At 42.4% G+C, this 26,111-nt stretch overlaps 2 protein-coding genes across 2 annotated transcripts in view; one reads left to right on the top strand and one right to left on the bottom strand.

The window, feature by feature from the left end:
- The window catches only part of mtor (mechanistic target of rapamycin kinase), a 267,396-nt gene that overhangs the window by 125,097 nt on the left and 116,188 nt on the right, over nucleotides 1-26,111 (top strand). The gene's annotated exons all lie outside the window — the stretch shown is intronic.
- On the bottom strand, nucleotides 3,447-6,407 carry angptl7 (angiopoietin-like 7). The gene is made up of 5 exons (XM_060930751.1): nucleotides 5,761-6,407; nucleotides 4,715-4,815; nucleotides 4,433-4,627; nucleotides 4,151-4,346; nucleotides 3,447-4,055 (listed from the first exon to the last, which is right to left on the bottom strand). The coding sequence occupies exons 1-5, from the start codon at nucleotides 6,113-6,115 to the stop codon at nucleotides 3,886-3,888; spliced, it is 1,017 nt and encodes a 338-aa protein (XP_060786734.1). The 5' UTR covers nucleotides 6,116-6,407; the 3' UTR covers nucleotides 3,447-3,885.

The following is a 26,111-nucleotide window of genomic DNA, read 5'->3' as shown; positions in this document are numbered from 1 at the left end:
CACGGAGTCTCATGGACTCCCAGCCTCACAGTGGGAGGGACATGGCAGTTTCCGCGAGGAGACTGGTGATTGGTGAAAGCGGCCGGATATTTTCTTTGATTGACAGCTCGTTTCAAATATAGACAAGCAGCGGTGAATCTCAGTTCAGTCCCATGCGGATTCGCAAGTGCTGTGGTGTATTGTAAGAGATCAGCTTACATTTCGATTTCATTCATTACATACGGTTTCTACCAGCTTTTTTAGTTTGTATATATTTTCACTGTAAATAAATTGTAAATATAGTGTTGTCAAGTTTGCTATCTTAGTTCCAGAAATTTCGTTTATTTGAGTGACTGAACTTGAACTTGAGGGGGCTAGTCAGCTAGCAAGAAAGCTGCTCACGGATGCCAAGCATTACTGATGTAATTTTGGCGAAGCCATTTGCCAGTCTTCCTTTCTAGGAAAAAATTAAAATTAAAGAGCAGGGTAGACCAACGCCTCAAATTGACTTGGTGAAAAAGGTAGGGAATAATACTCGTTCCTTTCAGCTCTCCTGGTATGAGAGTGTGAATTGGCTAACAGCAAGTGACCCACATCAACAACAGTAAATAGGCTACTTTAGTAATATGTCATGGATGGACCAAAAATATAGAATCTATTTAAAATGTTTATGCTGAGTATATTATATTGGAATATATATTTTTCTGGATATGAATTAAACACAGCTACAATTTGGAAAACATTTTTAAACAAAAACACAGCCGAGAACATTTCACACTACAGACCTGGATTAAAAGTGAAGGGTTATCAAAATTGTCAATAAAACATTTCTCAGTCAAAATAAGTAAAATATAGGGAAAGTGTCATTGAATGAAATGTGTGGCACCCAGCTCTATGTTTGGCTCCCCAAGGTCAGTGCTTGTGCCTATTCCAGAACACTCTGCTGTTACTGCTGAGGTTCCTGACAAAGAGCTCCTTTCAATAATGATCAATTTTTAAACAACATGCCACAATTTTAAAATATAAAATGTTAAAATATACCCCTCCCCCCAACACCACCATCATGTATATTGGACAGTAGGCTAATGGGCCAAAAGAACCTGTTATTTCACAGTTTGTGACCCTGCCAACAATCAGCCAGATCAGAGGCAAGAGTATGGGCAAAATTGATGTTTTTTCTTTTTTCTTTTAAAATCTGGAAATATCGTAACCGATCAGCCTCCCCTGTTTGAAAGACTACCAGCCGCCACTGGTATGGACCCTTTTCAGTCACGTGACCTTCGTAAACGCGACCGCCATTTTGGACATGTAGTGGACTTCGGCTCAAATCGGTTTGAATGCGAGGAAGGCGACAAACATAAAAGAAAAAGGAGCGAGATGCAGAAAACTGTATTTACTAGTTTACTGTAATTATGATCTGGCAGCTATTTACACCGGATCCAGTGTAAATAGCTGCCGGAGCCAACGTCCGGCCGGGCCGCGAGCGAGCGCGCTCCGGAACCTCGGACGTTGGCTCCGGCGGCTATTTACACTGGATCCGGTGTAAATAGCTGCCAGATCATAATTACAGTAAACTAGAATGGAATGTTAACAGCAATGTAATGCCTTTTCTGGCTAATTTTATTCGTTTTACCTCCAACAAAGTGGTCACTACACAAGCGCTGGTATGCCGCTATCCATCTTCTCCGTCGGTCAGCATCTACCGGGATCCGATAAAATGATAACCCTTGCCTTGTTTGTTGATGGTTACTACATCCAGGTGCACAACAACATAGTGGCATGATGGAAGTCTTGCTGAAAATAAACACTTTCTTTGCTGCCGTTCCTCAATGCTGGCTGTGGTAAACTACTGGTAGTACATGTCCAAAATGGCGGCCGCGTTTGTCGTGACGTCACGTGAAAAGGGTCCATAGAGGCCCATTTCCAGCAACTCTCACTCCAGTGTTCTAATGGTACAATGTGTTTGCTCATTGCCTCAGAAGGCTAATGGATGATTAGAAAACCCTTGTACAATCATGTTAGCACAGCTGAAAACAGTTGAGCTCTTTAGAGAAGCTATAAAACTGACCTTCCTTTGAGCAGATTGAGTTTCTGGAGCATCACATTTGTGGGGTCGATTAAATGCTCAAAATGGCCAGAAAAATGTCTTGACTATATTTTCTATTCATTTTACAACTTATGGTGGTAAATAAAAGTGTGACTTTTCATGGAAAACACAAAATTGTCTGGGTGACCCCAAACTTTTGAACGGTAGTGTAAAAAAAAATAGAGTCTGAAATACTATATGTGCTCATTGTGTTTTGATAACTATTATGTACAAAGGGTGATTTTGAGTTTAAGTAACCTTCTTGAGGCAAATCATACCTTTTGAAATAGTTTGTGATGAAAAATTAGAGCATTTCAGTTGGGAAGTTTGCTTTTCCTATGAAGTCTGTCATAGTCCCAGATTTAATGAATGGGATAAATAAATATATATCTCAAAGAGTTAACTGCAAATGCCTTCTGTAAAATGCTTTGAGGTAGACAATAAAATAATTTAGTAATCCTAATGCTGCAAATCTGACCTTCGTTGACTTAAGTCAGCGATTGCTTTTAAACTTGAGTTTAAGCTAAACGTAATTTTTACTGAGAACGTAATTAGTGACTAAGGTTGAACCAAGGCTTCGTAATGTTTCACAATTAAAGGAACAAACCTTTAGAAGACTGTGTGATGAATGGGTTTGTGAAGCCACCAGGAAACTACACACATGCCAGTAAAAGGTCAAGCCAGGCTGCAGAGTTCTTGTTGCTTTGACCTCCCAGGATTCCTCAAGATCTCCATCAGCTTTACTGAGAGTGAAACATGACTGAACGGCATTTGTTCTTTGTGCGAGTTCTCTCATGCACTCTTTCGAAGGGTTCACTTGCGTTGTTTGTGACGTGTTTTCTTTGTCATTTTGTTTGTTTGTTGGTGACTTTCTTGTGTAGCAGAATGCCTCATTCCCGGTTATTGCTATTATTTGACAGACATACTGGTTGGTGAATATAATTTATATTTCCTACGGCATTCAGAAGTCAATACGTTACAACAGAGAGCCATCTAAACTGAAGATGTTGTCAAGAATCTGGCTGCTAGTGAGCCTGGCACATGGGTTTTATTGTTCTTAATAAAATTTAATGGCTTAGGTAGTTCTACTGAAGCCAACATCTCGCACAGATGCTCAGTTTTCGTCCTGTTTGTGACAAACTGGTGACAGCTGGACTGTTTCTTGGATGCAGGGACTCTGCAAACAAGTCATGTTTCAACAAGGTGATGTGAAACGTACGAGCTGTGTGTTCAAGTTCAAGATATACAATAGTTCTCTCTCTGCTTCTGCGGCTCGGTCGGTCTTTTTTATTCACCACATGAAAGTGTGATTCATTTTCCATGTCAGAATGACACAACGAGAAACACGTTTTTTAAAAATACAATTTAATTCATCATTCAGTCGTATATAGAACTGTACACATTTTACATTTTACACAATTCAGTGTAATCTATCAGTCAATTTACCAAAAGTAAATTTACATTTTCTTTTTTAAAGTTTATATAAAGTATCAAAGTTTCCATTCTAAAATCATTTAAACACGTGACTTAGTCTGATAAACATGCCTTTTTTTTTTTTTTTTATTTAACACAAGCCAAATATGAGGCAAACTCAGTGGGACAGTCTAGGGAAAAAAAAAGCTGAAAGAAAATAAAATATCTGAGATAAATATCAAAACAGCACTTTACAATCATACATCGCTCATTACACATTCAATCCAGAACCATTCTGTAAGAAAAATGCATAGAGATGCTTTTTACCCAGATAAAGGCAGAAGGCATTAGTGTGTGTTGCATAAGGTTTGCGTGTGGCTACGGTCAGCAGGGGCAGTTAATTTGACTCAAGGAGTGAAGCTCTGTGGTCGGATCTTCATCTCCACCCGTTTCAGGGAGTAGTTCGGTCCGTGCCAGCCGTACCAAGTGATGCCATCCGTGTTCCTGGTGTGCATCCCTTGGCGATAGAACACACCGTTCAGGTTTGAGTCCGTGCAGCAGTTGTACCAGTAGCCACCTGCAGAAAAAAAAAGTGTTGATTAAATTTAATATTGGTGGCAAAAAAGAAGCCAATTTTAACAGAAACGCATAGTCCGTCTCATGGAGTCTTACCTTTGCGAAGTTGGGCACAGTCGTCCACGCACTTGTCGTTGTCCTTGTTCTTGGTGCTGAAGTTGGTGTTGTTGTGGTAGCGGAAGGAGTCCCCAGCATTCCCAGTATAGTTGGCAATAAAGAGCTTGTAGCTGTTCAGCTCATTGCTCAACGTGAAGAAAGCATACTGGGCGTAACGTGTTGCACCTTCCCAGTCCTGAAATAGTTGCCCAATAACAGTAACGTTTAAGCAAATTGCACATTATTAAACACAAGGTGAAATAAGCCATGCGTTATTCTTACCTCCAGCTCTATCCGGAGCACTGTGGGCTGCCGGGTCAGGTGAAAGATGTTCTCATTGCCAAGCCAGAAGTCGCCAGTGACTGTACCAAAGCCTTTCTTGTATTGCTTCCAGTCCCGGTTGAAGCTGGTCAGACCTACTCTGCGTCTCTGGATGACTGTCCATCCACCTCCATGTTTTTCCATGTCACAGTACACCTGCACACAACAGTGACAGTTAGTCGGTAATTAAAATGTCCCATTGAAAGGAGCATGCTGTCAAATGAAGATCTACTAATAACTTACCTCCAGTTCAGGTGTTCCCAGAAAATCATCTTTGGGCAATTTGTAAAGTCCAGAGATTCTGTAGTTCCTGTTGTACAGGGATGCACAGTCATAGATTGCATCTAGGAGAGAATAAAATCATTCATCAATATCGTGCGAGTTTACGTCCAGTATGATTCAATTCCTCGTTGCGCTGGACGGCTTTTATAACCTCATAGCACATTATTCATTCCACCTGAAGGTTGCAGCTTAAAAACTAATCCAGCCGGTTGGAGGGGAAAATTTATTGGGTCCACTTGGAGCCCTGCTGTGATTTTGTGCTCCTTTGGGATTTGAAACGGAGTCTGTATGTTTTGCAGATTTCTAACAAAGCTCCACTGTTCTCACAGAACTAACAGGAGAAAAGAAATCTTGCTAGGCACCAACTAACTGGGTATATTATTATAGGTTTCCAGCATGGTTATTCTCACGACAAACCATTATTTATGAGACACATTTTTGATGGTTCAAGGCAGCGGCGTGTTGTGTGTCGGTTGTTTTTTGGGTTTTATTTTTATTTAAACTGGCATTTATGTGAGTCAAAGGCTACTGGCACAAATTAAGAGCTGTTTGCACGCACAAATGTGTTTACACAATATGATCACTACCTCGTTTCAAAATCTGAAGAGATCCTAATCTTATAAATTCTGAGATCCTAAGTTACAGATTTGGTTAGTGGCTGTGAATCGTGTTTGTCACTTGTGATTCTTTGACTTAATAGTTGGACATCAGACTATAAAGGAGTTCCAGATTGGATTGAAGCTTCCTAATAAGCGCACTCTTTTCCTTTCAGACTTAAAAAGTTGTACAGGATCAATTAAGTCACCTTGATTAAACCTTTGAGATGGATTTCGTTTGTCGATATAACCTGAAAAGGTCGAGCAGTAGCAAATGTTTGCATCCTACATATATGAAAGTCTGGGCAAGCCTCGAACGTGCTCATACAGTAAGAAGAACTTGCACTGAGAAGCCATTCGATGAGCGCTCGTATAATATAAAAATAAGCGTTTTGGCAGGAAATTCCTTACCTAATGTAGTTTGTGGGGCACCCTGCATCGCTTGAAACTGCATAATGTCCACACGGTTGTTGATCTCTGAATACTTGCTTTCAGCTTCAGTTACTCTGGCCTCCTGTTGCTGGTTCAGTTTTTCTAGCTCCATCACTTGCTTCACCAAGGTGAGCCGATCTGCCTCTTGCTTCCTGCTCAGCTCCTCCAGCAGGCTGGTGAGGTTGGCCACCTGCACCTTCAAGGCTCGCACATCATCGCAGCACTGCGCCTTTGTCGCTTTTGGTGGAACCGTGCGCTTCTTTAACGGGTTCTGAGCCCATGTCAGGCCTAGCACCAAAAGAAAAAGGGCAGCAGAGATGATCTGTGTCCTCATTGTAGCTCTTCTTATGGACTCGGCTTAAGAAAATGGTTTCGGTGTCTCGTAGCAAAGTTGCGAGTTGGTCTGGTGGTGTCTCTCAGGTGGCTAACAAGTGTCTCGGAGGTACGAGTGAAAACTCTTTTGCTGTCTCTCTGCTTTTTTTTTTTGTCTCAGCTGTTCTTCCAGGGCCTTTGCTCTCTCCTCTAACTCAAGGTCTGCTGTAGCCACATCTTAAATATCTTTACATCTGTGCCCTCCCCTTTCGGTTAGACTTGCACTCACTGACACCCCACCGCCACCACTACCTACACCACCCCCTGGGCTTGAAGCCTGTCCACCCTCTCACCGCTCTCTCACTCTTACAGACACATGGTCACACACGAGCACACACACACGGACACACTCTGTCTCTTATTCAGTTCTTTCTCCCTGTCCTCCACCCCCTCCTTCCACCGTATGGTTCCACTCTGGTTCCAGCTCAGTTTTCATCAGGTGTACCGTTTGCCTGAACACTTAGTCACACTTCTTCAGAGCACCCAAACTAGGCATGACAGCATGTGCAGTGAAAATTCTTTCTCAGATCCACTGAGGTCACACTTCAGCGTTCCGTTTTCAACCATTTAAGCTTTAAACAGGAAGCTGTATTTTATTTAACACACTTTTATTATTATTATAAAGAGAGAAACTCCTGGAAGTCACTTCGGTCTGTTGCTGTGCACAAAGAGTTCTTTATTACTGTAGTCATTTCTTGCAATTTGAAGTTCATCTTGATTTTATTCCTCTGCTCAGGAAAGCACTGTTAATGTTACATGACTTTACCCTCTGACATAATAAATGATTATACATTTTCGATTGAGCTGTACACCTCAGTAAATACAAGTGGGATACATTTTTTGTTCTGGAACATGAGCTGGCAAGAGTTTTTGTTTGGGGCACAATGTCCTGTGTAGCAGAATTACGATGGGCTATAAGTGAATTAAACTAAATGAGGTGCAGAGCATTCCGGTGACATCACTGCTTTCTGTACCCCCGACTGCGTGTTACATAGTGCAGATAACAGAAGAAACCAGATGTGAGCTCGGTAGCCAGCTCCAGAAAGCTGCTTGGGTGATAGATGCGCTAATAATAGTAATGATTGTAACTCAGTCGGAAGAAAATCAGTGTCCAAAGAGGGAAGCAGAATAGCTCAGCACGGACGTGTGTATGCATGCGGGCAAATGAATGCTAAGGTGTCTGGAGCAGGAAACACCCGCCCTAAGGTCTTACCCAAGTGTTTTATTATGGGTGTTGAGAAAGAATCATCCTACATCTGTATGCACTTTTTGTTTTTGCTTGGTTTCTTTGTTTCTCTCTTGCAACCTAAGTCTATCTTTTTGCATTTTAAGCCAGTACTGACTCCTGTTCATTCAACTGAGAAAAGAATCATTTAAGATGAATTAAAGTTAGATGAATTAAATTATCATAAAAGTTTTGACAAGAGTAGAAAAATGTGCTTTCGGATTTTTTTTTTCCATTGTGCATTTAAGCGAATATCCCTGAAAGCCATATATGATGGTTTTTATTGCTGGAAAATGACCGTAATATGACAGTCTCTCCTGCAATGATCATGTCAAGTTTATTTGTATAACGCTTTTAAGAGCCGACATTGTCGTAAAGCAGCTTTACAGAAAATTAAAATAATAATAATAAGTTAAATTTATATAGCGCCTTTCAAAAAACCCAAGGATGCTTTACAATTATAGACAAAGAAAAAAAATAAAATAAAATAAAAGTAAAAAGTCCACCAAGTAGGGGTCAGGATGTAATTCCCGTGGTGTAGCAGCCACAGTCCCACCAAAAGGCGCATGAAAACAAGTCCCACATCTCCAGCACCGCCACCGCGACGCCGTCAGCAACATCGCTCGAACATCACGCCATGGATCCACAAAGCGAGCAGAGAAGCTCCGCCACGCAGAGCGCTGGTGTGTCCCAAACCGCCTGCACAGCCGCCGCAACACCACCAAACAACATCGCTCGGAACATCATGCCAAGCATTAAAGCGCAGAGCGCTGGACAACCATGATGTAAAATGAGCAACGAGCTCACTGCAGTCCACAGCTGGGAGCACAGGCATCACCCACGGCGAACCAAGGCCTGGAGGGAACCGACGCCCAAAACTGGGTCTGGAGCTACACCACAACCAGCGGACAAAACACTCAAACAAACATCAAACTACACAAACACAGAAAAAAAAATAGAAAAAGAAATTAAAAAAAAAATAAAAAAGCTCTGGTGAGAAGCGGCAGCCAGAACGCGCACGACGTACTCTCAACCGGAAACGGAAACAAGAAAAAAAAATTAAAGACTTTAAACGTGTGCTGATTTTATCCCTAATAAATGTATTTATCTGTCGCTGATGAGTGACAGTGGTGAGGAAAAACTCCCTCAGACAACACAAGGAAGAAACCTTGAGATGAATCGGACTCAAAAGGGAACCCATCCTCATTTGGGTGATAACAGGTAGCATGATTATTATAAATAACTTGCTTTTATAACTGTGTCCTATGTGGTCACAAAGTACAACTGCGTAACCAGGAAATTCATTATAGTTTTAGCATGAAGTCTATTTTGTTGAAGTTGTCAACTGTTCATTGATGGAGACTAGAGTACAAAACTGTTCATGTCAACTGTAGCCCTCAGCCATAATAGCAAAACTGTAAGTGTCCAGAGCCATCTTCCAAGTGCGAATTTTGACTGGCCGTATGGGTTCGTCCTCCACAAGAGTAACGTGATGAGACTCCAGCCAGACGTAGGGCATCAGGATGGATCAGGCAGGTCCAAGGATCTCAGGATCAACATATAACTTCATAACTATCATCATCATCATCACAAGCAATTTCACTTTATCTTTGCTCATGAAAGGTCTTTATTCTGTATGTGTGGGCTGTCTGTACACTATCTGCCATCACTCCATATTGATTTGGAAATGCACCCAAGTTAATATCTTTACCAAGCCGTCTTGGTACTGTATGTAAACATAAATTTCTGAACTGCTTTAGAGACTTGGGTGTGTCGTGTGTCTCCCCAGGAGAAAAAAAAATTAAGAAAGAAAAAAAATTCATTTGGAATAGTATAGGCCTCCTATGACCATGTGTGATTACTGCAGTTTGTGGTTTTTCAGGCAACAAATACTTTTCTCTCTGTGCTCATGGCATGCTTCAGACATGTTTTATGTGGCTCCTGGCATAGTTATTTCCTCTGTATGTCATATTGTAATAAGTATGGTTATCCCCCAGTAGATCGAGAGCTTATGGACTTTGGTGAACCTCAGAGCTATGTCATCATACTTCTAATAGGGCCAGCCTCGGCAGACAGATATGAGGAGAGCCAAATAGCAAGCCAAAAGAGCCCCATCGCAGTGGAGCTACTCAAACTGCCTCAGTGTACAGTAACCAGCAGCAAATCCAAAATAATAACCAAGGAAAAAACCAGCAGAAATAAGCAAAAATATTATAAATAGCCCTCGCATGAACAAAACAAATGTTCGGGAACAGGAAGAGATGTCACTCAACAGAGACATGAGGCAGCTCGACTCGTGCCATGTTGCTAACGAGCTCAGCTTGGGCTTTTCACTACAATGAACTTTCCGCCTTGCGAACTATACGTCATATCCTGTCTCGCAGGTTTTATGTCTCACGGAGGTTCACGCTCTGTAGCATTCTGTAAAATCCAGTCAGATGGGAAGACACGATATCCGTTACTTTTCTGTTATGAAAATTTGTGAATTTCCGGTATGAAACTTGATCTATTTTGTGTTGTTTTTACCTTATACAATAACAGATTTCATATGTTTGCGGGATTTTGGAGAAAGGGCCTGAGTTGGTGTGTGAGATGGAAAGCTACAGAGTAGTTATAGTCTGCCTAACATCCACACACAGGACTGGCTCTGGTACCAAATGTCTTGATTGTGGGTTGTCTCTTTTCCTACTCCAGGGTTCCCACATATGACCGGTCTCGCTCAGGTCTGGGGATACTAATCATTCCCTGGATGAAGGTTTAACAGTTGGAGTTTTTTTTTTCCCAGTGGGAAAGAGAATTGACCCAACATGGTTTAAAGTCTCAGGAAGAAAAAGAGTTAATGTTCTTTATGGACCAAATACCGGTTTGGTGTATTCAGCCTGTTTGGTGAGGGTGTAGAGCAGGTCGTCAAAAGGACACGTCCTATCAACTCCATAATACTTCTGGGGGGCAGTGCCTAAAGGGGTGTTCACACGGCACATATTTGCATCGATGCTGCACCGATGTATTTTGTTGCGATATATCTTACACCGGTGTAGGTTTTGTGGAGCGTTCACACGTCACAAACCTGCTTACTAGAGAGAAGCGTGTTAGCACTGGTGCAGCCCCACTTGCGTTCACACAACAGTTTTTGCAACTGTGCTATATGATAATAATAATGCGGAAATGAAATATGCGCATGCGTGAAAATGTACTTCCTTTTCCCGGTTGTCATGGCATCACCAAGTGCCGGGAAAACAACGTGGATGAAGACACCAGTGTTGCCAGATACTGCTGACATTTTCCAGCCCAAAATATGTTCAAATCCGCCAAAATGCACTTAAAACCGCCCAATCTGGCAACACTGGAAGACACGCAGTTCTGTTGTTGTTGATATTCGCCATTTTGGAAGCGCAAAATACCAGGATGCAAATTATGCAATGCCCGTATGTAATCAACTCTGCTCACGCGTAGCGAGTCTACCCCTGTAGCGTTCAGACGTCCCATTTTATATCGGTGCTGCCCTGCAAACTAGCATTTACTCCGGAGTAAATTTCTTAAACCACCTCCCGAGCAGGGTTAGATTTGCACCGGTTTAAGCAGCTTTCAGGGGCTACACCGGTATAACTTTGTACCGTGTGAACGCTCTACCGGGGCAGCCCCGGTGCTACACCGGAGTAAAAGTTGCCGTGTGAACACCCCTTAAGTTAGGAAATGGTGGAAATACCTGGAGGGGTGTATTTGGGTGGCATGGCCTGCTGAATATGAACCCTAGTGGTTAAATGGTATTAGAGTTCTGTTCAGGCCAGATTGTTAATAGTAAACACTTTTGTTTAAAGAAAACGTTACTCAAAGTTTGGACACTTGGGTAGAGAGCTGGGTAGATCTGTCAACTGATCACTAATTGGTAGTAATAGAGATGCATTATATTGCATGCTGGCCAGCTATAATTGGTAAACCGAGGAAAGCTTTCTGGGTTGCTTGAAAGCAACTTGCAGAAACTTTGTCCAAAAGGAATTCTCCTCTCTACTGAGTGAGGTCAGGGACATTTGATTTCTGAATTCACATCCTCAATCATAGAGGCAGCTGCAAGAAGCTGTCATGACAGTCACGCTAGGAAGCACTGGTGGACGCTAGTGATAAGGGAAGCTGTAATTTTCAGAGGAGACATTTTGAGTAATGCTAATGGATCATGATTCAGTTAAAAGGTAAAGGAAAGCCAGAAAAGCTAAAGCCAAAGGCAGTTGTAAAGCACAGCGGCCTTGGAAAAAGACTTTTGGGTTGCCTCAAGGATGTTGTGGCAAAATATTTAACACCTCAGAAGCAGGAAAAGGGGTCATGCACGAGTATTGTATTTTACTGGTGAAATTGATGGGCGATGGAAGGAGGGTTATGTAATTAACATACCTCTTTATTGTTGAGTGGAAGTCTGGGGCAGGGATTTTGGACTAGCAAACTGAGACGGTGGTACTTGTGTTCAAAAAAGGGTAACAGAGGTTGTGTTCCTATCATAGGGAAATGTATGCCAGGGTTCTGGAGAGGACACTCCATCTGATGGCTGAACCCAGGTTTTATTAGGAACAACGTGGGTACAAGCAGACTATGGTACAATGGACTCGATCTTTAATCTTGGACGACTTTGTGAGGGAATATGTTCATGGGAATATACAGTACTACAACCCCGATTCCAAAAAAGTTGGGACAAAGTACAAATTGTAAATAAAAACGGAATGCAATAATTTACAAATCTCAAAAACTGATATTGTATTCACAATAGAACATAGACAACATATCAAATGTCGAAAGTGAGACATTTTGAAATTTCATGCCAAATATTGGCTCATTTGAAATTTCATGACAGCAACACATCTCAAAAAAGTTGGGACAGGGGCAATAAGAGGCTGGAAAAGTTAAAGGTACAAAAAAGGAACAGCTGGAGGACCAAATTGCAACTCATTAGGTCAATTGGCAATAGGTCATTAACATGACTGGGTATAAAAAGAGCATCTTGGAGTGGCAGCGGCTCTCAGAAGTAAAGATGGGAAGAGGATCACCAATCCCCCTAATTCTGCGCCGACAAATAGTGGAGCAATATCAGAAAGAAGTTCGACAGTGTAAAATTGCAAAGAGTTTGAACATATCATCATCTACAGTGCATAATATCATCAAAAGATTCAGAGAATCTGGAAGAATCTCTGTGCGTAAGGGTCAAGGCCGGAAAACTATACTGGGTGCCCGTGATCTTCGGGCCCTTAGACGGCACTGCATCACATCCAGGCATGCTTCTGTATTGGAAATCACAAAATGGGCTCAGGAATATTTCCAGAGAACATTATCTGTGAACACAATTCACCGTGCCATCCGCCGTTGCCAGCTAAAACTCTATAGTTCAAAGAAGAAGCCGTATCTAAACACGATCCAGAAGCGCAGACGTCTTCTCTGGGCCAAGGCTCATTTAAAATGGACTGTGGCAAAGTGGAAAGCTGTTCTGTGGTCAGACGAATCAAAATTTGAAGTTCTTTATGGAAATCGGGAACGCCGTGTCATTCGGACTAAAGAGGAGAAGGACGATCCAAGTTGTTATCAGCACTCAGTTCAGAAGCCTGCATCTCTGATGGTATGGGGTTGCATTAGTGCGTGTGGCATGGGCAGCTTACACATCTGGAAAGACACCATCAATGCTGAAAGGTATATCCAGGTTCGAGAGCAACATATGCTCCCATCCAGACGACGTCTCTTTCAGGGAAGACCTTGCATTTTCCAACATGACGATGCCAAACCACATACTGCATCAATTACAGCATCATGGCTGCGTAGAAGAAGGGTCCGGGTACTGAACTGGCCAGCCTGCAGTCCAGATCTTTCACTCATAGAAAACATTTGGCGCATCATAAAACGGAAGACACGACAAAAAAGACCTAAGACAGTTGAGCAACTAGAATCCTACATTAGACAAGAATGGGTTAACATTCCTATCCCTAAACTTGAGCAACTTGTCTCCTCAGTCCCCAGACGTTTACAGACTGTTGTAAAGAGAAAAGGGGATGTCTCACAGTGGGAAACATGGCCTTGTCCCAACTTTTTTGACATGTGTTGTTGTCATGAAATTTAAAATCACCTAATTTTTCTCTTTAAATGATACATTTTCTCAGTTTAAACATTTGATATGTCATCTATGTTCTATTCTGAATAAAATATGGAATGTTGAAACTTCCACATCATTGCATTCCATTTTTATTTACAATTTGTACTTTGTCCCAACTTTTTTGGAATCAGGGTTGTAATATGGTATGTGTGTAGACTAGGATAGTGTGCTTGGTCATTCTTGTGAGGGAGTACTGGGTATTTGGGTTTGACTCCATGTGATCTCTCTTCAAAGGCTACGTTTACATTACGTCGAATCAGCGGATCATCAGATTAATGTTCTTAAAACGATTCGCGTTTACACTAAAACCGTTAGCCGTGCACACAGCAATACCAATACACGGATACGCTCGGCTCCGCAGGCATCCTGCGCTCCAAATCACTCCCCCCTGAACAGCGAGTGCCCTCTGGAGGGTGCGCACTCCGGCCCTGCGCAGCTCACACAGAGCGCGAGTGAAGAGCACAAGCCACGATTCGGGACTGAGCCGCTGTGTGTGTGATCCCAGCGCAGATCACTTACTACTTGCAAGTGGAAGGATGGCAAGCCTAAAGACAATCATAACTACACAATGGGCAGTATTTGCATCAGTATTTGCAGTATTTTCATACTTTTATACTCTTTAATGAAAGGTGATACAAGGCGGAAGTCCGCGCCGTTTTTCAACAGTCGCGTCACATGACCAACGCCAGCGAATCAGGAAGGTGGATGTCACAGTGACGTTGTCCAATGAGACGCCAGCTAGAGCTCAGCACAGCGTATTCGCGTATTCTCAATGTTTACACAGCACCAGACCAGATACGATCTAGATTGAATACGTGGACGCTGGCGGATTCCCGTTTCCCGGCTTTTCCAGGTGGTTTAATGTAAACGGACAGTGCATCCGCGAAGAAAATGAGACAGATACGGTCTAATGTAAACGTAGCCAAAGTTGTCTGCATTGTTAGTGTTGTGTTGAAACCATTTAAGGTGGCTATTGGACTCCATCAAGGGTTTTTGTCTCCATGGCTGTTTGGCTGTTTGTAGTTTTCATGGACAGGCCATCACGATGCTGTCAAGGTTGGTGAGATGTATAAGATGGGGGTTATGCTGTTGGCACTATCTGAAGCAGACTTCTTAAAGTGGACCACTTGAACATTTCATGACAGGGTTTGAAGCAGCTGGGATGAGAATCGGCGCCTCAAAGTTTGAGGTCATGGTTCTCTCATGGAAAATAGTGAGGGGAGAGACCTTGCCCCATTGTAGGAATTTAAATACCTTGGAAGCTTATTCATGAGGGATTGCAAAAGGAAGCTTGAACTTGACAAATGGATCAGGTCAGTGACAGCAGTGTTAAAGTTATTATACTGGTCTGTGCTAGTGAAGCAGGAGCTCACTTTTCAGACCAAGATCTCTGTTTGGCTCTCTGCCAGTCTGTGACTTTATCCTCAAATATGATCACAAGTTCTGAGTAGTGAATGAAAGAATCAGGTCGAAAGTATAGGTTGCAGACACGAGACTCGACTGCAGGTTTGCTGGATCTCCGTGATTGGCTGACAAGCCTGGTGATCTTCGATAGCCTCTGAGTAAAGCTGCTGCTTTTCTGAATTGAGAGGAGCTTGTTGAAGTTCGGTTGATCTTCTCTAAAGATTGAATTTCTTTTTAGATTAAGTCCTTTTGATTGTCTGGATCAAGCTTTTGAATCTAACCGCAAGTATACCATCTGCAGAGCTGCAGCATTCTGAAAATGATATTAATTCAAATCATTTACATCTGGTCAGAATGTTGAAGTCATCGCAAGTTGTGTAATGACATCAGCATAGTTCCTGCTGTCTGCATTTAGGGATGGATGTTTTCTTTTTGAGGAAAGTTTTTTTTTTTTCTTCACATCCTGTAATAGTCATATCATGACTCATTGCTGGTCATAGTATGAGTAATTGTGTAGCAGCATTCTGATCGGAAATATTATTGTATGTTATGCCAGAGTCACATCAGTTTTCTTGACCTGTCAGTTTTCTATTGACTACGTTCTGGCAGTGTTGTAGTCGAGTCACTCAGTGAACCTCGAGTCTGAGTTCAGTCTCAATTCCAAGTCATTTAAAGAAAATTTTGAATAGAGTCTGAGAACAAGACTCCAACTGCACCATTTGACGGTGGCTGTTGCTGCCTTTATGTGAAAGCGTCTCTGCTACTGTGTTGGACTAACGTTACTGCTCGACCGCCCCGTTTTAGTTCCTAGGCTACAGATAAAAAGCTTGTTCATCACTCAGCAAGCCCCGCCCACTATCAACAGGGCAAATAACATGAGAGAGGGTTAGCACTGGCTAGTTAATCGGTCAGTAAGCAAACCCCGCTATCAACAGAGCAATGAACATAGCGTGTCCCTTCCTTCTCTGGGTGGAGTCTTGCCAAATGACGATTGAAGTTCGAGGTTGGCCCCGTCGTCTCCTCGATAGTTCTTCTACATATGGAACACATCGCAGTGCATTTTTTCCCACTGCACGGACAATCCTAACGCTTCTCTCCAGGCATTTTAGCGCCATTAACGTTAGTTTGTTCCTTCACAGGTGACTGTGCATCCTCTTGCCCGAAATTAGTATAAAAATTAATGTAGATATAAATATCTTATGCCAAATTATTATGGCATGTTACAAAAAAAAAAAAAGGGGGAGGTGTTCTAGGCATGTCCCCCCGGGAGGAGGCCCCAGGGAAGACCCAGGACACGCTGGAGGGACTATGTCTCTCGGCTGGCCTGGGGACGCCTCGGTGTTCTTCCGGAGGAGCTGGCCGAGGTGTCTGGGGAGAGGGAAGTTTGGGTTTCCATGCTCAGACTGCTGCCTCTGTGACCCGGCTCCGGATAAGCGGAAGAAAATGAGATGAGATGTTACAAAAAAATAAAGAAAAAAATCTGAGTCCTCATCTTCAATTTACGAGTCCAAGTCATCAGTGCTCAAGTCCAAGTCAAGTCACGAGTCCTTAAATTAGGGCACGAGTCGGACTCGAGTACTCCAAGCCTGCCTTCTTGACTGTAATTTTTTTACTTGTATCATTGCATCTTAACTCTAACCTTAAGTCTCAGCGTGTACCAACTTAATATTATTGTTTCATGCCATATTGTTGCATAACCCAGATTCTGATTCATGCATCTTTTCAGGACAGAATAACAGTGTGGTTATATTATTCTTGCTACCTCATCTCTAGAGGATCATTTTAGTTTATGCGCCTCATTAAGTTATGAAAACATCTGAGCGCCATTAGCACCAGTCAGACATGACGTCTGTTGCTGCATGCCATTTTCACCTTTTATATGTCATCTCTTGAGGAAAATCAGTCAGATCATGTCTATATCCAGAGTTAAGGGGACCCACAGGATCTAGGAAACATGTGATCCATGGGCCTGGGCCACACAGATTTTATCAGTAAATATATTCTTGCCATGTGGGGAAACATGAGACCTGAAGGAAATGGTGTATAAAATACTTGCATGTCAAGCCTAAATCTACAGGTTTGCAGGTGGAAACACCCCCCCGCATAAATGATTAATGGTGAGTCCCTGAGTGTGTTCCTGTGAAAGCTTGCTAAAGTAGGAGCACTTAAATTTTAATAATGGCAAAGCACAATGGTGTGTGTGTATATGGAGGATATTAGACAGTTGCGCGAAGATATGAAGTTTATCTTCGAGTGGCGAGTGTATATATCGTGAGTGAATGAGGCGAACGAGTGAAAATATTTTCAACACAAAGATAAACTTTATATCTTCGTGCCACCGTGTAAAGTTCTTTATATTACATAGACATGTCCACAAAAAAAGAAAATACGCAAGTTAATCTAAAGAATTTTAATATCGAACCAGTTCGCCATTTTGAAAATGCACGTCTAGTCAGCGGGAAAACACTGGGAGTGACGTCATCGGAGTGAAATATCGGGAATTATTCTATCCGCATTCACTGGATATGAGCAATCGCATGCTCTTGATTGGCTACTACTCGGCTATCAGCTCATATATTGTGAATAGAGAAAAACAAAATGGTGGAGCGTGTTGCTGAACCAACCGAGGACGAAATAAAAACTCTACTTGAAAACAAAACTCTAAAAATACCAAAAAAATCAAGAAAATATGGAATAAAAGTATTTGATGTTAAGAATGTATCTTTTTTTCCCCCAAGAATTATTATAATAGCATTTTTCGCAAATTGTGAAAATTCATTCATTCAATTCATTCATTCAATGACATTCTAAGTAGAAATTATTTTTGTATAAAGTTTTTATTTATTGAATTTGCAAAAAAATAAAAATGCTGTTTCCCAAAATGCAGTGAATGTGGATAGAATAAAACAGTTATTCCACTCAAGTTCATCCTACATGGCTTATAGCCAACTCGTTGCTACGCGCCTCGTCGGCTATCAGTTCACGTACGACTCGATTTCGTGGAATAACTGTTAATTATTTTTTTTCGCAGTCCGGTTTCCATCAAATCCTGCACTCTGATTGGCTGGCTGGTTACGGACCTCTGGCGACTCGCTCGTTCACAACAACAAACATAGTAGCAATTTTTGTTAACATTTATCTTTTTTTATAAGATTTATTTATAAGATTATCAAAAATCTTAGAAATTTTTGCCAGCATTTCTCAGGAGAACAGCATTAATTTTACATCATGGATAGCGATAACGACAGCGTTCACAGCGAAGGTGAGTTTTACTACCCTGAGGAAGAAGAAATAAAAGAAAACATTTCAGGAGAAAGCTAAAAACCGAGCAAAAACATGGCTGAATCCTGAATGACTCAATTTTGTATAAATAGGAGACTACATAGGCGGCAAAATGTAGTTTTTTTCCTGCCATGGAAGTGCACTTGTATAGCGAGGAGGAAGCCATTTGTATGACAGCCGTGAATGAGGATTCAAAATGGCGGCTCGGCTCGGTTTTCCCTTTCGGGCGCTCTCGTTTTCTGTTAGAATTTGGTAAAGAAAAAAATAATATATTATTTACCAGCTTACGGTCGGTCCGTATGGTGAAATACCGTGACTTCGGCCCAGAGGGCCTCGCTCAGTACTTTCAAGACCTCGGTCACGGGATTTCACGATACGGACCTCCCAGCTGGTAAATAACATATATATGTCACTCAGATCTATTTACACGATTTATTGTGTATGAAAAATGCGAGTTTTTCAACACGAGAAGATAAACTTCATATCTTCAAGCCCACATGTGATTTTTCTTTTTATTATGTCGACACGTTCACAAACACAAAGTACCGAAACGTATCAAAACAGTTCATCGATTTTCTCACAAGTGACATATAGAGATATATACATAAAATTATAATGTCCTCAACTAGTTGTATACATCTTCATTAAATTTCCTTAGAAAACTTTTATTATATAATATCTTTTCTCTCTGTGGCATTTGTGTTGCCAGTTGTTTTATATTAGAAAAAACTCATGCCAGATGTCTCCTGTAAAAAAAAAAAAAGGGGCAATAAAGCTCATCGAATCAGAAATATTCTATAACCAGAGCACACTATGAGTGTGAACCGAGGGGCAAAGCTGAAACTCTCCATTCAAACCATTCAAATATTTTGTAAGTAGGGGAAAAAGAATGAATGTCAAAGTATTTGTGTCCTCCTCCCACTGTTGGGATAATATAACATTTTATTAACCTTCCCATCTTTTTGCCTGAGGTTACTAAGAGAAAGTGTGCACTACTCTTTTATCTGAGGCCATGAAAGAATGCAGTAAAAATGAGTTCATGGAACATCTGGATATGTTTTCGTTTATTCCCTTTCCGGCTAACCATGCTCCGTCAGTGTTTTTGTGCGCGCGCATGTGTGTAAACTTTACATATATGGTGGAAATGCAGATCATTTTAAAATGGTCAAATTGGTTTAAAAAGAGAACCAACCTCTCCAAAATATGACTCAAATAAAGTCATCAATGTGGCGCTCGGTGGTGTTTCAGTCAGATGCAGCTTTAAGGAGCTGATGTCAGAAATTTTGATCTTTACTTCCAGTGAAACACTGGGTTGTTTAATAGCCATGGTGCCAAAGCTAGTCTGGCATTTAGTAATAGCAATTTAGGCGATGTTTACAGAGGCCTGCAATTTGGCTGTGTGGTCTCCATCTGGCTTCAAGACAAGTTGGATTTTCTTTCAACCACAGGGAAGTTTAGTCACGTGGGAGCCTTCTGTTTTTACTGTAACCAGCCAAGGAAATGTTATGACACCCTGGACAGATCTGTCCTTTTTTTTTGTGGTGGTGGTGATTTTTCAGACTAAATTGGTAAAGATGCTGAATGATGTCACCCTTTACATGAAGTGTCTGTTTGTGGTCATGTATTTCAGTGTATGAAACATAATTGGGCCGTACAGTAATACGGTTGTACATTTCATGCTCATGCGTTTATGGCGTATTCACACCTACGTTGTTTGGTCCGGACCAAACGAACCAAATTTCCCTTGGTCCGGACCTTTTGGGATGGTCTGAATACAAACCACCGAACTCTGGTCCGGACCAAACAAGCGGACCGAGACCGAGCTGCAAGGTCGGACTCGGTCCGGACCAAAGGAACCCTGGTGCGGATCTTTTGGAGGTGTGAAAGCAGACCGGACCTAATCCGACAGTTTTGCTTTTTTGTACCTCGGGAGCTTCCGTCGTTTGTCGAGCATTATGGGAAACAGAGTCTTGACACTCCACCGCAAAGTGCAAACACTGTTTCGGTTGTCAAGGGAACCTTACAACAGTCGTTCAGTCATTCAGACCAGTGGTAGGCTAGACTACAGAGTACAAAAAATGAGTAGGGGGCAAACGTGGGCCGAGGAAGAAACGCGTACCCTTGTGGATATATGGGCAGATGTCCACATATCTGAGCTTTTGGAGAGAACACACAAAAATGCCGACGTGTTTGCTGTATTCAGTGAGAAAATGAAGAAGGGGTTCACGCACTCCCCAGAACAGTGTCGGCTAAAAGTGAAGAAACTCCATCAGACCTACATTAAAATCAGGGACATTCTTTCAAAAAGTGGCGGTACTAGCGATGCAAAAAAGAAATTCATCTATTGCGTGAAGAGCCAGAACTGTCACAACATGATGTGCGCTCATCAGCGCTATCCTCCGTAGCCGCCTTGCCCTTTGTCGTCGTCGTTGATGAATTACTTGTACAACAGCATAGTAATCGCACAATTGTGAAAACAGTAAAAACTGGAAAAAACATATAGCTTTGATGACATTAAAAAGAATAACAGCACGGAAAGCCTCCATGACTACTTTTGAACTTCACGCTTTGTGCGCGTGTCGTCTCTGACCAATAGCTGAACGACCTCAGGGCGCGTGGCTTTGTTGACAGATTTTGGTCCGCTTACTAAATTGTACAGTGTGAAAGCGAACCGCACCAAAATGAAAAAAATTAAAAAAAGCATTTGGTTCGGACCAAAGCAAGTGAACTATCGAACTATCCTGGTCTGAATACACCCTTAGATAATAAAATGACAGGATAAGAGCTAGAAGAGCGAAAAGATGTAGATTAGAGGTCTGCGCGGGACAGAATTTTCAGTCCCGCTCCCGCCCGCTCCCGCATTGTGCAGTCCCGCTCCCGCAAAGAATTATGATTTTCAGTCCCGCCCGCGCCTGCCATATTTTGTCCCGCTCCCGCCCGCAAATCCCGCATGATGCAGACGTTCGCGTTATTTCTCACGAAAGTTCTTGTCATTGTTCATGTCATCAACAACAGCTCTTCTAAATTTGAGTGCCCTATCATCTACATGACGTGACACAGTTGTTGGATGGGGCAGAATATCTCGCACATAGAATTTGCCTATTATGGCTGCCGTGTCAACTAAGTGTTGGGCTAACTGAACTAATCCCCGACCAGCGAGGTCCGCAGCAACAAAATCAACGTGTTTCTCCACGGTCTTTGCCTTCAACGCATCTGTCACTTTTGCGTTGTTTCCTCAGAACTCCAACAATTGTTGTCCTTTTAAAACAGTACATACATGACGATTCAGGCCTGATGTACCTGATTTATGGCCGTTGTACGTCAGAACCTTTTGGCACTTACTACAACAAGCAAAGGGCAGCTGATTTCCCTCTGCGTCGTACACGAGTGAGAATGACTTCCAAATGTCTGATTTCAGGACTCTTGACTTTTTAACGGTAAATGTACCTCTTTTTAAAGCAGCACTTACTTCTGAAGCACTGTGAGCTTCACTAGAGGAGCTCTGCTCTTCTGCCATGATCGGAGATCTCAAACACGGAAGAGCGGAAAGGAATCGGAAACGTACGCAAGATTAGACCACATCCGCAAATTTAGGCATCTTAAAATGTTTTTATTAATGCCAAATAAAATATCCAGCACAAATTATATATGATAGACATAAATTAATAATTTATAAATTTTATTTTAAACACGTTTTTAGTTAGCGGGACTGCAGCTTATCACCTTTCCCGCCCGCTCCCGCATTGTGCACTCCTCCTCCCGCCCGCAATGAGCTTTCAAAATTTGTCCCGCGCCGCACTGCTTTGCGTCGGGTCCCGCGGGACTCCCGCGGGAGTGCAGGGCTCTAATGTAGATCACAAAATGTTGAAAATTGGCTTGGGATTGCCTTTGCCTTTGAGCAGCAGACTATTCGGTGCAATTTCATTCTTTTTCTTGCATAAGTGATCTTCAAAAAAAGACAACAAAAATCTGACTAAATGTTGATGGCTTCTAGTTTTTACTCTCACTAGCCACTCTAATAGGAACTTCTGTCGACCTGTCTCTACATTGTCAGAAACAGGGGTAGAGGAGTCCATTTCTGTCCCCCAAGGTACAATCTACACTACTGTACCCCTCAGGGCTCATTATTGGACCTCAAGGTAACGAATTGTACCTTTTTAGGGTCAAAAAGGTAGATGTATGTTCCCAAGCAGTGTATAAAGGGTACAAATAAGTACCTTAGAGGGTACAGTGACAACCCGCTGTACTTCTAAAGGTACAATAAGGTACTTTATTTTCTGAGTACAGAGTTTATTCAGAATGGTGCAAAAACCAAAAAAATGCCTTTCCAGTGAGAGGCTTTTCTGCAGGCAAGAACAGCTTTTTGATGAGGGAGGTCAAAGTAGAATGGCTACACTAGTTCAAGCTGCCAGGAAGGCTTCAGTAACTAAAAAGAATCACTCTTTACAACCGTGGTGCGCAGAAAAGCATCTCAGAACGCTGAACAGAGTCTCGCCGAAGGTTAGGAAAAACGTCAACTCGTGTTTTTCCAATCTTCAAGTGTGTAGTTTCAGTGAGGAAAAGAAAGGAAGTACGGTAATTATTAGGTACTAGGTATGAATACTGTGGTTCAAAAAATGTATTTTAAAAAGCATTGTTAAAGATTGTCTCTTGGCTCCGAGACCCCAAGGCCAGTCATGTGCCACATGGGAAGAAATGATGGGGAAAGTATCTTGGTATTTGGAAGAAAAATAAATCTACTTGAGATGGAATTTGAAACGCTGCCACATTGATGTTCGGATCCGAGTTTTCATGGTGTTTTGATTTGATGTGATTGGCATGCAAAGCCTCTTTTATCTAAGTAGAAGGCGCCATGTGGTGCTGATTATGTCAGGACTGGATCGTTGGTCATCCAGCGAACGTATAGAGCATTGGATATCGGGAGGAAAACAGACGAATCTGTTTTGTACCATTTCTCTCTGTTTGTTCTAATGTGGTTTCCTGAATAGTGTGTGACAGCAGTCTAAACGGAATGGAGGGATTTGTGCAAAATCTCCACCTAATCACCCTGTTGTATAGCTCAAGCCTGTGTCTGTTTGCTGTCCTTTTGATGAGGGTTGATGACATGACATACGGAACAGCGTAGTTTGCATTGTGTTATTTTGTGCCTCAACATGTTTCGCAACACTTTTCACTCCATTGTGGATACTTTGGAGTTCCTGTCCTTTGGTGAACCCGTGTAGTATAACGCATTATAACAACTTCATGAAAGGTTCTTTGAGAAGTTAGTTGTAGTACATAGCCACTGGATGAAGAAAAGCACAAAGAAAGTATTATTGGGTGAGCTGCCTGCAAACCTTGCAAATCCCCTCTGCTTTTTTCCTGACGGAACTCAACACATTTTTCATTGTTTGAAAAACTGCCTTCGGATGAATAATCTGTCATACAAATAGAACGCGATAAACACAGCTGTTCATCTTGCAAATTCAGTAAATATGCGCAAAGCTGCCCCATCCATCATTTCTGCATTGTGCTCTTAATGAATAGCAATTTTATGCCGCTTTTCCACTACAAACGCGGCTGAGCCGTGCCGTGCCGAGTCGAGCTGAGTCGAGCTGAGCGGGGCTGTTGGAGTTGCATTTCGACTACAACCGCGCTGAACCGTGCTGGCTGGAAGTGGGTGGACACATTGGGTGGAGTTAGCGAAAGTGGGTGGACGTCATGTGATGTCGTTAAGCAGCGCAAACAGTGACATCAGTGACAGTGGCGGAACAAGTCAGAGCCGGGCCGGGGGCGGGGCAAATGACCGGGCCCTTTATTAAAGCTTATCATAACATCATTTTAGGCTACAAAATGTCCGCAACTGCGGTGTTTACCAATTTCAACACTACCGGGTGCAACTATGTTATTTAGTACATCAAGTCCTTCAAACGAACATGTAACTCAGAAACAAAAAACATTAGGATACTGTACATGGCTCATAATAAAACATCAATAGCCTATACTGCGCACATTATTTGAAGGGCATACGAATGAGTGCTCAGAGGTTGCAACGGTGACAGGAAGAGTCAGAAATAAAAGGAGGGCGGTGCAAACCTCACTGAATGCACTGTGTTTACCAATTTCAACACTACGGGGTGCAACTATGTTATTTTGTACATTAAGTCCTTCAAACGAACATGTAACTCAGAAACAAAAAAAACATTCGGCGACATACTGTACATGGCTCATAATAAAACATCAATATCCTACTGCGCGCATTATTTGAAGGGCATACGACGAGCCTTGCGCTCCGCGAACTCGTCCACGATGCTCTGTATGTCACTGATTCAGTGAGCTTTTAAGCGGTAGTCTCACGACCCGAATAGTAAACAATAAACATGGAGGACATGGAGTCGTTAGTGTTGCTGGTCTTGGTGCTGTGGCTTGTTGTCACCGACAACGCCAACAGATACTGGCAAGAGCGTATAGATGAGGCGAGGCGCATAAGGCTTCAGAAATTCTCGTAATTCATAATTATTCTCCTTCCGGGTTTGCGGTGTTTACAGATCCCAGCGCGCTCGCGGGGCGTGTGTGGGCATGTGAGGACACTCCTCCTCACCAATCAGTGCACAGGGGAGTGTCTGCTCACGCCCCCAGCCTCAGTCGGCACGGTTTGGCTCGCTTCAGCCCCACTCCAAAACGGTGCGAGTTTTAGGGGCTAAGCAGGGCTGAAACGAGCTGAGTCGTGCTGGTTTTTGGTAGTCGAAACGCGAGCCGTGTCGGGCTGAAGTGAGCTGAAGCGAGCTGAAGTGACCTGAAAAAGGGTAGTGGAAAAGGGCCATTAGAGGCTTTAAATTCTTGATTCACTTATTTCAGCGATTTATCTCCTCTCGTTTTTATACAAATCTACTTTCTCATTGACTGAAGACAACATGGACGGTACAGGTCCATTGCTCCCCGTGCGATAAAAACGAAGCCAAAATACCTCTGCCATGTTGTCAGATTTGGAGCCAGAGTCTGCGCAGTAGACCCACTCATACCCCTTTCTCCTCATACCAAGGTCCAGCACGCTGCAGAGTGTCTTCATTGTGGAAATCGATCTTGCATCTCTTCAGAGAGCTAAAATAGTTTCAGCTGGGAACTTGAACGTGAAATGGAAATTCGCTGGCACGGACGTTACCCATTCACCATCCCAGTGTGAAATGTTCTGGTAATGCAGTGCGAGGCTCATTATTTGGGACGCATGGCTATTTCTAGGGCGCTGTAAACTAACTGGCCTACTTATAATATAATATCCATCCTCATGTTATCGGTAGTGTATGTGTTCACTGACGAACAAATGTGCAAATTTCGATAGCTGGCTAGCTGGATGTCACTATTACTGAAGTAATATAGCTGTCAAGATTGCTGGGTAGCTAGTGCGATTCAACTAGCCTTTTCCTTTGAAACCTCTCAATGTTTCAGATGTTTTTTAATAAAAACGGCTCACAGTTTGTATTAGTGTACGTGTCCAGAAAAGTTCAATTAAGCAGGCATATGACGGTAAATTATGTGGTGATGTTAGCTGGCTGGCTACAACGAGTCACTTCATTCCAAAGTGTATCCTTACGATGTAGTAGAATAATCTTTTAAAAGCTAATTTCTGGTGGAAAATGTAAAAAATGTGCAGATATCATGTCCTCAGAAAAGATGGAAGGACTGCGCAGAGGAAGACTTGAAGATGTGTGGTTTTGACAACAACTGGCACCAGCTGACCGTGACACATGGCGCTCCAAGACAAGACATGGCAAGGTTCTGATTGAATCTCACCTGGCACAGCGAGCTGAGACACGACGCCAACGACGTCACAACCGGGTCCCCACTCATCAGACGTGATGTGGACCGCAGTCAGTCAGTCAGTCAGTCGCACTGTGCATGTTTTCTACAGTTGATATATTTGCTTGATATGTTGTTCGCTTGGGC

Source organism: Neoarius graeffei, chromosome 10 (genome assembly GCF_027579695.1).
Source record: "Neoarius graeffei isolate fNeoGra1 chromosome 10, fNeoGra1.pri, whole genome shotgun sequence".
NCBI lineage: Eukaryota > Metazoa > Chordata > Actinopteri > Siluriformes > Ariidae > Neoarius > Neoarius graeffei.
Note: the sequence above shows the minus strand (reverse complement) of the source record. Positions and strands in the feature narration are given on the sequence as shown.

Bases quoted from the DNA above. Each gene is read 5' to 3' on its own strand.
- angptl7 (XM_060930751.1), bottom strand. From the start codon at position 6,115: ATGAGGACACAGATCATCTCTGCTGCCCTTTTTCTTTTGGTGCTAGGC. The intron at 4,628-4,714 runs GTAAGTTATTAG...TGTTGTGTGCAG, and splicing joins TGGGAACACCTGAACTGGAG to GTGTACTGTGACATGGAAAA. The intron at 4,056-4,150 runs GTAAGACTCCAT...TTTTTTCTGCAG, and splicing joins CTGTGCCCAACTTCGCAAAG to GTGGCTACTGGTACAACTGC.